General features: G+C 40.6%; 1 protein-coding gene across 1 annotated transcript; it reads left to right on the top strand.

Moving 5' to 3' along the window:
* The first annotated feature begins 456 nt into the window (after window positions 1-456).
* Window positions 457-12659, top strand: LOC145442746 (5'-AMP-activated protein kinase catalytic subunit alpha-2-like). The gene is made up of 8 exons (XM_080320730.1): window positions 457-1042; window positions 2011-2193; window positions 3101-3291; window positions 4316-4555; window positions 5012-5263; window positions 7441-7554; window positions 8344-8512; window positions 10120-12659. The coding sequence occupies exons 1-8, from the start codon at window positions 676-678 to the stop codon at window positions 10278-10280; spliced, it is 1677 nt and encodes a 558-aa protein (XP_080176856.1). The 5' UTR covers window positions 457-675; the 3' UTR covers window positions 10281-12659.
* Window positions 12660-13122: the final 463 nt, after the last annotated feature.

The following is a 13122-nucleotide window of genomic DNA, read 5'->3' as shown; positions in this document are numbered from 1 at the left end:
TCCTATGATTGATTTCTAAATGAACTTGTTTTTATGTATAGCCTATCCTATAGATTTGGTTTAATTTGAGTTATCCAGCAGATACGCCATGCAGAGGTGAGGTGACCAAAGTAGTAGCATTGCTACTGAAGTAGAAGTAATGCTGTAAATGTCTACTCAACTGCAAAAAATTTACAACTATGAACTACTTGAAGTGGAAGCAAAACATGGGAGGTCTAAAATATCCTAGTAAGTAGTTTAAAATATGAATTTTGGTTCGCATACTTCTAGCAGTCAAGATGCATCTTTACGGCTAATGCAACATGACTAATAAACACTAAATATATGGACAACGGCTGAAAAAATATTTAGCTGCCATGCTACAGAGGTTATTTCATGCACATTCTGGACTCCCACAAAGCTCTACATATGAAAATGACGCAAACTTATCCAAAAACTACTTTTTACTTTTTGATATCCAAACCACAAGAATACTGTTGAGCAGTTTTCTTGAAAAACAGTTCGGATGGAAGTGGGAGTCGTGTATAAATCTAACCACTGTAGTAATGCAAGTTAGCAATACGTACTTGAGTACTTATTTACTGGCCACCTCTGCATTCTAGGGATGGGGTTCAACAATATTTCTTGTTATCAACAGCTTAATTAGTATAACTAGCCAAATTCGAGAACAAAGCAATGTCCAACCAAGCCCAGTCGATGAGAATCGGCCATTACGTGCTTGGTTCCACGCTTGGCGTCGGCACTTTCGGCAAAGTGAAAATCGCCACCCACAAGCTCACCGAGCATAAAGTGGCCGTGAAAATCCTGAACCGCAACAAAATCAAGTCCCTCGACGTGGTGGGAAAGATAAAGAGAGAGATTCAGAATTTGAAACTCTTCCGTCACCCGCACATCATCAAGCTGTATCAAGTGTTCAGCACGCCCACTGATATTTTCATGGTTATGGAATACGTGCCTGGCGGAGAACTGTTTGATTATATTGTGAAGAACGGAAAGCTGAAGGAGGATGAGGCGAGGAAATTCTTCCAGCAGATCATTTCCGGTAAATATATTATTCACAGTTCAAGTCCATAGTTGTTGCTAACTACATGAAATATGGATTCTTCTGCTTTGGCAACGAAGTGGTAGGCTTAAATCCAGGGTTGCCATATCATTCTGATTTCTCAGATTTGTCCTTATTTTTGACATGAGTTCTTATGTTGTCCTTATTCGTTTTTCATAGAGCACCTCGGTAGGCCGAAAGAGCACTAGTGTCGTGGTAGCTGAATAGCCTATATTTTCAAATAATGCACATTGCACCTATTCGTAGCGTAATGGGTCATTTTGTGTAAGCCAAGAAGATGCATGTAATGCAATTTTTAAATGAACCACCTCTGATCAATTGCTAAAAGTATGTGGTCCTTTTCAGAGACTCATCTTGTACTTCCGACAAGATAGTGTAATGGTGGAGCGTCTGACTTGTTGATCTTGTAGTAACACTGGTATCCATGACTTCCCCGCTTGGCGTGGAGGGGTGGTGCAAGACTTAAAAAGCCTTACAAGGCTATATCTCCGTCTTCCTTGTCCAGCGGCATATGCACAATTGCACATCGTGCACTCATGGTATGCATTTGCACAGATCGTTTGTATGTATATCATGAGTCGGTGTATATGCCGCAGAAAAACATCAAGGACAAATATATACAACGTCCTATTCTAGTTGAGTAGCCTGCTGTCAGCGCAAACTACTTTAACCAACTCTGACTGCGAGTTGACTAAGTGCTGGCACAATTTCACCAGGCACATGATTCGATGCCGGTGTTACTTGGAAAATTCACTATAGATACTAATATATTGTAATGTAATGTGGCTGATATACTTCGATCATGGAGTACAGTCTGATTCCTGTTGCTATGAAATTTACCTGTCAGTTTAGTCAGTAATATATAATTCGTAAATATGTAGATTTAGATATAGATAAGCTATCTATTGATTGTGGGTTCCTTTCTAACCACACTTTGCTTTTGTCAGGCGTGAATTACTGTCACCGACATAAAGTTGTTCATCGCGACCTGAAGCCCGAAAATTTACTGCTAGACGGCAACAGCAACGTTCGAATCGCCGACTTTGGGCTGTCCAACATGATGTCTGACGGAGAGTTTTTGAACACAAGCTGCGGATCTCCGAATTACGCCGCGCCCGAGGTGATTTCAGGTGAGAATTTTTGAAATTTTCAGTGAAATCGCGGAAATGTCATGTCTAGTATACTTTCTTATCTAAATCGAAAAGTGTTCCTCCAAATCCTCCAGACCTCCACTATTGTCAATTTTTAGCACTTTTTATGTGTCTACTCAGGATATTGTGGCTGGTACAATGATTCGAGTACTGAAATCTTAATTGAGTATTTTTTTATGATTCTACCAGGGTTGTGATGACTCGAGTCGCAATTTTCTGATGATTCGACTTGACTCGAGTCATATTGTCAACATTGGAAATGACTCGACTCGAGTCAATCTCTGTATTGACTCGACTTGGACTTGAGTCATTGCGTATGACTCGAACCAAGTCATATGACTCGAGACACAGACGGCCAAGACTGACATTTCATTGTAATTTCGAAGAATAGCTAAGTAACCACCCTATTGGGATTTCATCTATTGGCACTGGTACTTGAAAATGCGACTAGAAATTGCTAAAAGTGAGGAAAATTAGTATATTATAAATGCGAACCATTCGATAACACCAAACAGAGTTATAAAAAGTGGGTTTAAGAAAACTTTAACTGGAAAATGAGCAATTAACACAATGACTTGGACTCGAGTCATAATACCATGACTCGGACTCGAACCTTTGCCCAATGACTTGGACTCGGACTTGACTCGGTGGTGAGTTAAAAATGACTCGACTTGACTCGAGTCAAAACTATAAAAGTGAGATTGACTTGTGACTCGGAGCCTTGTGACTTGGTTACAACCTAGGATTCTTCTCAAGTAGTTAGAGATGAATTTTTCGACTACTGAAATTAAAAGCTATCTGCCGCTAAGAGTTAATTTATCAACGAGAATTATAGTTTTTATGCTATTTTCATTTTCACTCACCACTGCGCACCGATTTATTTTAGGGAAACTGTATGCCGGGCCAGAAGTCGATGTCTGGAGTTGCGGTGTGATCCTTTATGCTCTACTTTGCGGGACCCTGCCGTTTGACGATGAACATATTCCTAGTTTATTTCGCAAGATTCGCAGCGGAGTCTTCGACATACCGCATTATTTGGACAAGGGCGCTGCCAGCCTCATCAAACATATGCTGCGGGTAGGATGTTCAACTTCTTCCTGTGTTTTTGTGTACGAAATATGCTTCATTTCGTTTTGGTCTGATACTGCGATGTAGGCTATATTTCTGTGGTCCTGGAAATTGATTTATGGGTGGAATTTTTAACTGGCGCACGAGAAATCTAGTGATGTGAAAGTGGATGTAAATGTGTCATAATTAGGGCGAGTTTTTGCAAATTTTGCAACTTTTTTTTTACAGCTTCCGGCAGCTTCCTAAATACTCGTAAGATATGTAGAATGCTATTTTAAGCTGTTTGAAGGAATCTTATAGTGCAACTTTTTGCAATTTTTTTCCATTTTTTTTCATGCAACATTTTGCAACTTTTTTTCGATTTTTCATGCAACCAACTTTTTACTGGAAGTATTTGGCAGTATATGTCACTGTTTTTTGAGAATTTTGGTGAAATACACGGCCAAATTCTACTGAAATATCGTAAATCAGCACTGAAGTAACGCTTTTACGGGTATTTCGGGATCTGAGCCGGAAAGTTTACCTTTTTTTTTTTATTTTTAGTCAATCAATAGAGAATGCGGTAAACTGTATTTTGGGAGTGGGACTGGAAGGTTGATTTTTTTTAGTCAACCGAGCAAAATGTGGTCTTTTAGTGCAGCTTTTGTGAAAAAATGAATGCGACTTTTTACTGCAACTTTTATCAAAAATAAATGCAACTTTCCACGGATTTAACTGCAACAAAAACTTGCCCTAGTCGTAATTCATCATGAAAATGACCTGAAACTTCAAATTTAGTGTGTAGCTGATGGAACTATCCAATTTTTATAGGCGCAAACCGTTTAGCCCTTGAGTAAGTACTAAGTAGTGCAAGTTTAGAACTACTTTCTAATTTTCAAAGTGCAAATTGTAAAAAGTAAATAGTTTTGCCTAAAACTGTTTGAGTAGAAGTAATCTCAAGTTATAACTGCATGAGGAAAAGTAGAAGTACTTTTTATTCTGGAAAAACTATGGCGTTGCGAATGTAGACTATTCTAAAATGACTTCCGATTAGGTGGACCCGATGAAACGCGCCACCATCGAAGACATCCGCGGATGCCCGTGGTTCCAGCAAGGCCTGCCAGGCTATCTGTTCCCGGACGACTCTGGAAGTAGCGACACGATTGACGAAGACGCGTTGGCCGAGGTGTGCAAGAAATTCGACGTGACCGAGCAGGAGGTGTACCACGCGCTCGGACATAACGGCCCGGAGGACCCCCTGAACGTCGCTTACCATCTCATTATCGATAATAAGGTGAATATCTTTGTTTGTTCACTCATCAGAGCGGAGTTGGACGAGAAAATTCTTTTCCGAATCGATTTGAATTAGAATTATAGCTACAGTTTTTTCAAATTAGATTACAATTGCTGAATTTGCAAAATTTCATTTCCGAATTAGGAAAAAATGCAAGAAAAATCAAATTCAGCTCATATCAAATAAAACTTCATTCTCATAGGCACGAGAATGGCAAGTCTTTGTACGCCAAGCTTGACTCGTTTCGCACTATATAGTTCTTTAGCATTTTCAGGGAATTCAGAAATTACATTATAATTACAATTAGAGCATAGAAACATTTCAAATTTCATTTTTCATTATTTAATAAATTATCTTTTGAATATCTACTGTATTTTGTCACTGCAGCTGATGATGCCGTAACTGTCGTATCTCCGTGCAGAGATTAACGATTCACCGCTTAAATTTTTCGTTCAGATCATATACAGCCAAGCCCCGGATTTCTTCCTGGCCCAGAGTCCGAGCGCGGCCAACATCAATATCGGTAGCGGAGGAAATTCAATACATCACCCGGAACGCATCGCCCCCTTTTTGGACTCTGTCCCGACCGGTCTTCCTCCCGCCAACGACCCGGCGGGCAATCCCAGAAACCGGTCCACCTCCATGAAGCGGGCAAAATGGCACCTGGGCATCCGGTCCCAAAGCAAACCCAGGGATATCATGTACGAGGTTGGTATCGGAAAAATCTCGAATCCGAATCGAGCATTAATTGTAATGGTTCGAGCCGAGTTCTGAGAGAATCGTACACCCCTCTCCACAAAGACTTATAGACAGGCGCGTAGCCAGGGGGGGGGTTTCGGGGGTCAGTACCCCCTCCTTTTGAAACGCGAAACCCCTTCCCTTTACGCGAAACCCCCCTCGATTCATTTCAATATTTCGTCGGTCAGTAGCACTAGCTAATTTGTAGCACGCTCTTGCGCAATGGTATGACCGATACATATGATGACTTTTTTCTCGTGTCTTCTCTCGTGTGTACAGTCCATGCGAGAGAGCTTTTTTCATGTGCGTGCAAGGGAGACAAGGTAAATTATCTCGTATAATGTATTCGCAGTAGTCAAGTGGAAGGGCACTATACTCAACTCGTCGCTTTTCTGAACGCGCGTAATCAATACTAATGATATCGTATGTATTGCAGTATTCACCTCACTGGCGACGCGTAATTCGTAATTGTCGGGTGGTCCGCGATCTAATCTAATCTAAAACTCTATTAGATTTATGCTTCAACAATTAGATGCTTAATCTCACGCATTCACCGATACACGGCAACACAACTTTGATCTACAATTTGACGGTTTAATATGAACAAAGAACAAAGAAATAGCAACAGGTTATCTGAAGAACACTGCATTCAAACGGCAATCTTCAATCTACGCGAACAATTTTTGCTAACTTCCTCTAACACAGCCAGGCCAGGCTTGCGCGCGGCCGCGGCCAATTGGCGACAAGCGTGTTACCAATTAGAGATTTTGCTGTGCACTGCAAAAACTTAACGAGACTCGATCTAGCTGAGATGATTGCGAAATTGTATGTCGCGCCGGTGCGCGCTCAGCAATCGTTGCTAGCCTGATTTATCACGTCTCCAACAAGCCTAGTTCCGCTGGCTTGAAGAATCGCATAATCTGCAACAGGCCCAGTGCGAACTATACACCATCGTTGGCCTACACAACAATCGCACCTGCAATATGCCTGATACGAAAGATATCATCGCTAGCCTAACGATCGCGTCTCGGGCCTAGCATGCTTTGGCTCCTATCTCTCGATGGATTGTATGCGGATTTGCGATTGTGAATAAAGAGTGACATCGCTAAACTGAATGACATCGAATGTCCGCAATCGACCGCAAACATTTGCCTGTGCGTGCGTACTGCGTACATACGTAATTGATTTTCGCTAATACTTGAACATAACTTCGGAAGATGTGTGTCAATGCTTGAGTTATAAAAGATGAGAAAGGTTTGAAATTGAACCACCTGAAATCGGTGCCATTATAGAACAGATTCCATAGCAACTCGGACATTTTGACTTGTGCAAATCGTCGCCGAGGCTACGTAATATGCGTTGATGATGCGCGTAACACGCGTTGAGAAAGCTCGCGCATTTAATTGTTCGCGAGAAATCAGGGACTCGCTAATTGACTGCACTTCCACAGACACGTTGGCAAGCTTATCATACGCGTAAGTTCGTCAACGCGAGGCGATTGTATAATCGTCATTTACGCATTACTTAACTCTAATGAATTGATGCTATAAAAATCGAAACCCCGCCCATTTTATTTCAAACCCCTCCCATATTTTTCGGCTGGCTACGCGCCTGCTTATAGAATTATAGTTTCGATGCTTTTTTCTCAACGTGGTAGCCTTGAAACCTCGATTGATCGTATCACATCGTGTAGTACAAAACATGCATTACAAAGCTACACATTAGGGTTGTTCAAAACTAGTTTTTTTTCAGGATTCCGGGGATTCACTGATTAAATTGTTGGTTGCCTGCCTGAAAAACATGCGGCATACCAAATTTGGCTCAATTCCAACCAGTAGCAATTTTTGAATATATTTGAAAAAATTTTGAACTATCCTACTGCATGTTAGCGGAAATGACATTTCATCATTGTCATTGTCACAAAGTCCAATGAAAAATACCAAATTATCTCTTTATGGTTTAAAACTGGCATTATCGTCTTTGTGGTTGCGCGAAAGGTACCTATTTTAACTTCTCATATCTTCAATGCTCGTACAACGTTATAATAGTGATACTTGAACACTTGGTTCAGAATCAGAACACTCGGTTACTTATTCTTCCCTACTTATTTTCCCTTTCGGAGTCCGTAAACGTTACTTATATGACAGGTATTCAAGGCTATGAGGAAGCTTCAATTCGAGTGGAAAGTGATAACGCCTTATCACGTTAGGGTGCGAAGGACCAACCCAGTCAGCGGTCATGTAAACAAAGTGAATTTACAGGTGAGTTACACGCGAATATACTGCTCTCTAGGAAACAGATGTATCAATTCGTAGCCTAGATACCGATTCCTGCCGTCGTCTTCCACAAATTTGAGTGTTCAGATATCTTGTGATTGCATGACTTTCAGTCTTTGAAGACATCAATTCCGATGATGACATTTTCATGAGTCAACAGATCTAGTCGATGGAGTGTGTCCACCACAAGTCATAAAATAGTAAACAAATCAGTGTAGGATGTCGTACATCTATCAAAAATACAAAATTTCACACACAGAATACATATTCTATATATATATCAGGAGAAAGAGGTGAATAGCACTCGACTTGAAGATACTTGTGTCTAGAACAGGGGTCGCCAACTCAAAACAGGCTGCCGGCCACATGAATTCAATATCGATCAATGCCTGACAATTTACTAACCACATTTTTTAAACTCTCTAACATGGGTGCACGCCGAGGCAATATGCCCGTTCATATCAGCTAATTCTTCCTCCACGGAATGCTATCACCATTGTAGAAACCGTATCTAGTGAGGAATAGTGATGTTTGGCACAGCAGAATAACATTCTTTGAACATCAACGACAATATTTTCAAACTGAAATCAATTTCAGCATTTCTAAATGCTTCACTAAGCGTTCTTCCTGAATCTCTAATCAGGTCGCGGGCCGCAAAATATGACTTCACACGTCGCGTGTTGGCCGCCCCTGGTCTAGGAGATGTTTTTCATGTTCACTCCTGAGTAATGTTGAAGATTCCAGAAAACACACCGCCTTTTTTTTGATTTGCAGCTTTACCAAGTCGACTACAAGAGCTACCTGCTGGACTTCAGCAGCCTCGCGGAAAACGCGCCTCAGAGCTTGGAGGCGAATTTTTGCGAAGAGACGCCGCGCGCCAGACCGCAGACGACAAGCTTTTCTGGCACGCCTTCTTCTCTGCCGACACACATGCCAATTGACGGTAAGCTAGAATTTGCGAATTGCTTCTGAAATGCTATCTTACGACGAGAGCAGATAGTGAAACTTGATAAGTTCAGGAATTGTAGAAACACGAGTCCAAATCTTATTTTAAATGGGTTTCCGGAGGTAAAATTGATCAATAACGGTATACAATCGAATACTATATTCATATTGAAACATACTTGACTGTTTTCGGATGACACTCTACAGTGGTAATCGTCTGTAACAAGTGGAGAATTTCATTTGTCTGCCTCGGAGTTGACTTCTATCAAAATCCGCCAACTAAGTTTTTGTTTCATCTAAAAATAGTACATTGAGCTTAAGCTATCTGTTCACATTGATCATTCGAATTTACATGCCGGTGACATCGCAATTGGTGATGCAATTTTTGATATACCGGTACAATGTTCTTTTCAATTCCGTACTAGTTGTTGACGATTACTAGGGTCGTAACCAAGTCACATGGCTCCGAGTCACAAGTCAATCTCACTCATATAGTTTTGACTCGAGTCAAGTCGAGTCATTTTCACTTCACCACCGAGTCAAGTCCGAGTCCAAGTCATCAAGCAGAGGTTCCAGTCCGAGTTCAATTCCTTGTGTTGACTGCTCAGTTTCCAGTGAAAGCCTTGTTAAACCCACTCTTTATAACTCTGTGTGGTGATATCGAATACTTCGCATTTAAAATATCCTAATTTTCCTCACTTCAAGCAGTTTCTGGTCACATTTTCAAGTATCCGTACCATTAGACGAAATGTTAAGAGTGTGGTTACTTTAAGTCTTTTTGAAATTACAATGAAATGTCGTCTTGGCCGTTTGAGTCAAATCGCAGCCGATTCAAAACAGATACTGAAAATTTGGCTCGAATTGCATCACCACTTTTTAGTATTATTATATAGATGGAAATTTACAGCAGGACATTAGTCAATCGCAACACAAAATTAAATGCAATTTACACTGTAGTGAATTGTCTACTCAATTGCTGACGATTACCCCTGATGAGTGTCAGCCGAAAATATCCGTGTTTATTGCAATATCAATATATTATTCAATTATATTGCAACTGTTCAAGAGTCTCTTCAAATTTTATTTTTTATTATATATTTATTGTTGTTCGGTAGGGTTGAAGCCAAGTCACAAGGTTACGAGTCACAAGTCAATCTCACGTTCATAGTTTTGACTCGAGTCAAGTCGAGTCATTTTCAATTTACCAGCGAGACAAGTTCGAGTCTCGGTCAGTGAGTAGACAGTTGAGTCATAGTGTTGTGACTTGAGTCCAAGTCATTGTGTTCGCTGTTCAGTTTTGAGTTCAGTCCGGTTCAAACCACTCTTTTCAACTCTGCTCGAGTGATATAGAGTGGCTCACATTCATAATATAGTAATATTTCTCAGTTCTAACAGTCTCTGGCCCTATTTTCCAAGTATCAGTACTGATAGACGAAATACCAATAACGTGGTGACTTTACTATTCTTGAAGCTACAATGAAATGTCTGTCTTGGCCGTCCTTAGTCTCGAGTCAAGTCGAGTCACCAAAAAATCGTGACTTGGGTCGTTACAACCCTGTTATTACCAAAGTTTTGTGTTCTAATTTCTGTTTTTTCCAACTACAGTCGACGACGCAGTCATCGTCGGATCGCCGGTAGACGTTTCCAGCAACAAAGGCCGACAGTCTCCTGATCGCTTGCGGGCGACTTTAAAGCCGCCCGCCATACACCACACCATGGAATTCTTCGAAACCTGTTCGAGTCTTATCACAGCCCTGGCGAGATGAACGCGTTTCCATGTTACTTTCTTACCGAATATTTTGATTTCCGCAAAGCCGATCGCGTGCGGCAGTCGTGTGATGAGCTCGCTTCGAAGTTATTATTCAATTGCTCTAACCACTGATCTGTATCTGTCTTTCTGTCGCTATATCGATTGCCAGTCGGTGGAGATGTACGGGTGATGGTTTATTGTGGTCTGGATTCAAACATGTTTGCTAAAATGGAATCTGGATACTAAAATATAGCTCTGAACGCTGCAGATGTGGACAGATTTGACATTTTGAAATCCATTCAAGATGATTTGGTATATTTTCGACCATTTCATTTCATTGTGCTGGTGACAATGCTGTGTTAAGATCACGTCGGTCCAGAAATGTATTCAATAACGTGCGTAGCGTTTTACGACATGTTTTGAACGCTGTAATACGCTTTATCAAATCTTGCTGATGTTCGTGCAGAGGCTGCCAACCCGTGGCCCGCGAGGTAATTCTCGACATTATTTATAATATCTAAAAATAAATTATCCAGGCAATTCATTGTGAATTTGCAAGGCCCAGCAAAAACTTGATTAGTCCGACTGCGAAATTTGGGATGCCCCGTTCGTCGTAGATCTTCGTATGTGACCATGAAGTAGAATATTTCGTGGAAGATTTATTTGACTTGAAATATATCTTAGCACTTCGCGCAGTTTATTGTCAGTCGATTACTTGTTTTTAGTGTTGGTGCCCCCTCCTGAGGATTACAAATACGATAAAGTTACAGAATTGAGTAGGACTATATTCGCAATTATGAGAGAAAGGTCGTCCAACGTGAGACTTCACGTCTGCACTCGCAGAAAGATCGTCGGCGATGAAACTTTTGCATAAATTCACATGAAAATCGTAGATTACAGGACATTTCATGTCCAAATCCGGCTTTAAAAATTGTGATTTATATTCCAATTATCCCTAGAACAAGAAATGTAGAATGCTGTCCTGATGCAATCTGGTTTCAGAAAACTTGCAGGCCGCCAGAATCCAAAATGTGGATCCTGTACATCTCTATCTACTGGAAACGAGTCGTTTTTTTGCTTTGTGGAGTGATATTTCCACTGTCTTCTCGATTATACTTTGTGTCATTGATTTACTATGTCGGTGGGGCTTGAAGATAGGTTTTTCACCGGTTTCCCTACACCGAAATTGTGTATTATAAGACCCGATTCTTTTCATGTAGACTCCATCTCTGCGTCTTATACGTGGAAACAGCATGTTGCAATTTTATACCATCGTCGCAAATATTTGAATGTGACGTCCTTTACATAGGAATCTTTTATGTTCACTACATGCCTTGTACGCGGGTGATTATGGGTGACCAGCCCGTGTAATCGTGCAATGCCTTGGTAGCATGTTGAGATCTTTGCTGCTGATGTTACGATGTGTGCTTCATTGCAACCTTACTTTTAAGGATAGTGTCAAACTAAACATGGTGACAATCCTGAAATATTTGTCGACTAAAATGACGCTGGCGTTCCAAACGACAGGATTTAAGAGTTTTTTGTCAGATTTCACTGCTGAAAAATTCAGATTTTCATGATCTCAGTACCGAGGCTCGCCCGGGATGTTATAGTTCCATTTTCATGTAACTACCAACTTGACTGTTATCATTACGTTCAATTCATTATTGAATAGATTTCACAGTCCAGGCTATATTATAACTATCAATCTCTTCAAGCTTAGGTAATAAGTCACAAGCAGTGTTCCTCTCAGAGGTCTTGAGGTATTTCACCATCATACATTTACGAATTCACAAGCTTGATTAGTTTGATTGTAGCGTATGGGATCCACTTTTAATATGAATTTGACTCGAAACGAAGTGTTATGTGATGTGAGAATTTCAGCATGAGTATGCATTTCACTAAGATATCACAGAAGTAGTATCTGCTGGCGTGTACCGTTATACCCACCACGAATACGCTCCTGATGTTATATGTTCGCCAGCATAAGTCCCATTTATCAGCCCCTTCGAATTTTTAGAAAATGTAGCGTCAAAGGAGCGACCATCCTTTGTCGTGTGTGTGTTGCTGGAGGTTCACTAGGAATGTTTTGCATTATAAGTTACATTGCACTACTTAATCACTCAGACAGGACCCATAGAATAGACCAGACCATTATGAACGTTTGATTTTAAGGTTGTAAGCGTCCTCAGTAACCTACAACCATTTCATAAATTGTTGATTAATCAAGATTCAGTCTGGCTATAAATGTAGCAAACACGGATGTTGGTCGCTACTGAAGTTCTGTGTTCCGTTATTACTGTTTTTTTATTCTCAATAGCTTGTGTTATATTGCTTACATGCATTGAAATTGTGTATTATGAACTCTCAATAAAATGTGAAGGTACGATGGTGATTTGATGAAGATTGGTGTGGTGGCCAGGTCAGGTATGCAGTTATGCTGAAAGAAGTCGTATGCTACATGAGGTAGGCAGTTTCATGATTCTGCACACATAGTTTGACACTGATTTTGACTGTGTAAAGGGGCTGCTCTATCTATCATACTATTTATTGATGGGTCGGGATATATCTCCGTACTGATCAAGGAGAATTGGACAAGAAGGTAGCCAGGGTTGCACCAAGTCATAAGTCGATCTTATGAAGTTTTGACTTGAGTAATATGACTCACTGCCGAGTCATAGTGTTCATTATTCAATATCGAGTTCAAGTCGGGTTGAAGTGACTGTTATTAAACTCTTGGGTGATATCTACGGCGTCTCATTCATAATATAGCCTAATCATTTTTCTCGCTCTTGACATGTTTATATAACCAGATAAGCTTATAGGCCTATTTTTCAAGTATTGATCCTGTTACATCA

The sequence above is a fragment of the Botryllus schlosseri genome, chromosome 7, assembly GCF_051294905.1.
Source record: "Botryllus schlosseri isolate E-star chromosome 7, Bs_hap1, whole genome shotgun sequence".
NCBI lineage: Eukaryota > Metazoa > Chordata > Ascidiacea > Stolidobranchia > Styelidae > Botryllus > Botryllus schlosseri.
Note: the sequence above shows the minus strand (reverse complement) of the source record. Positions and strands in the feature narration are given on the sequence as shown.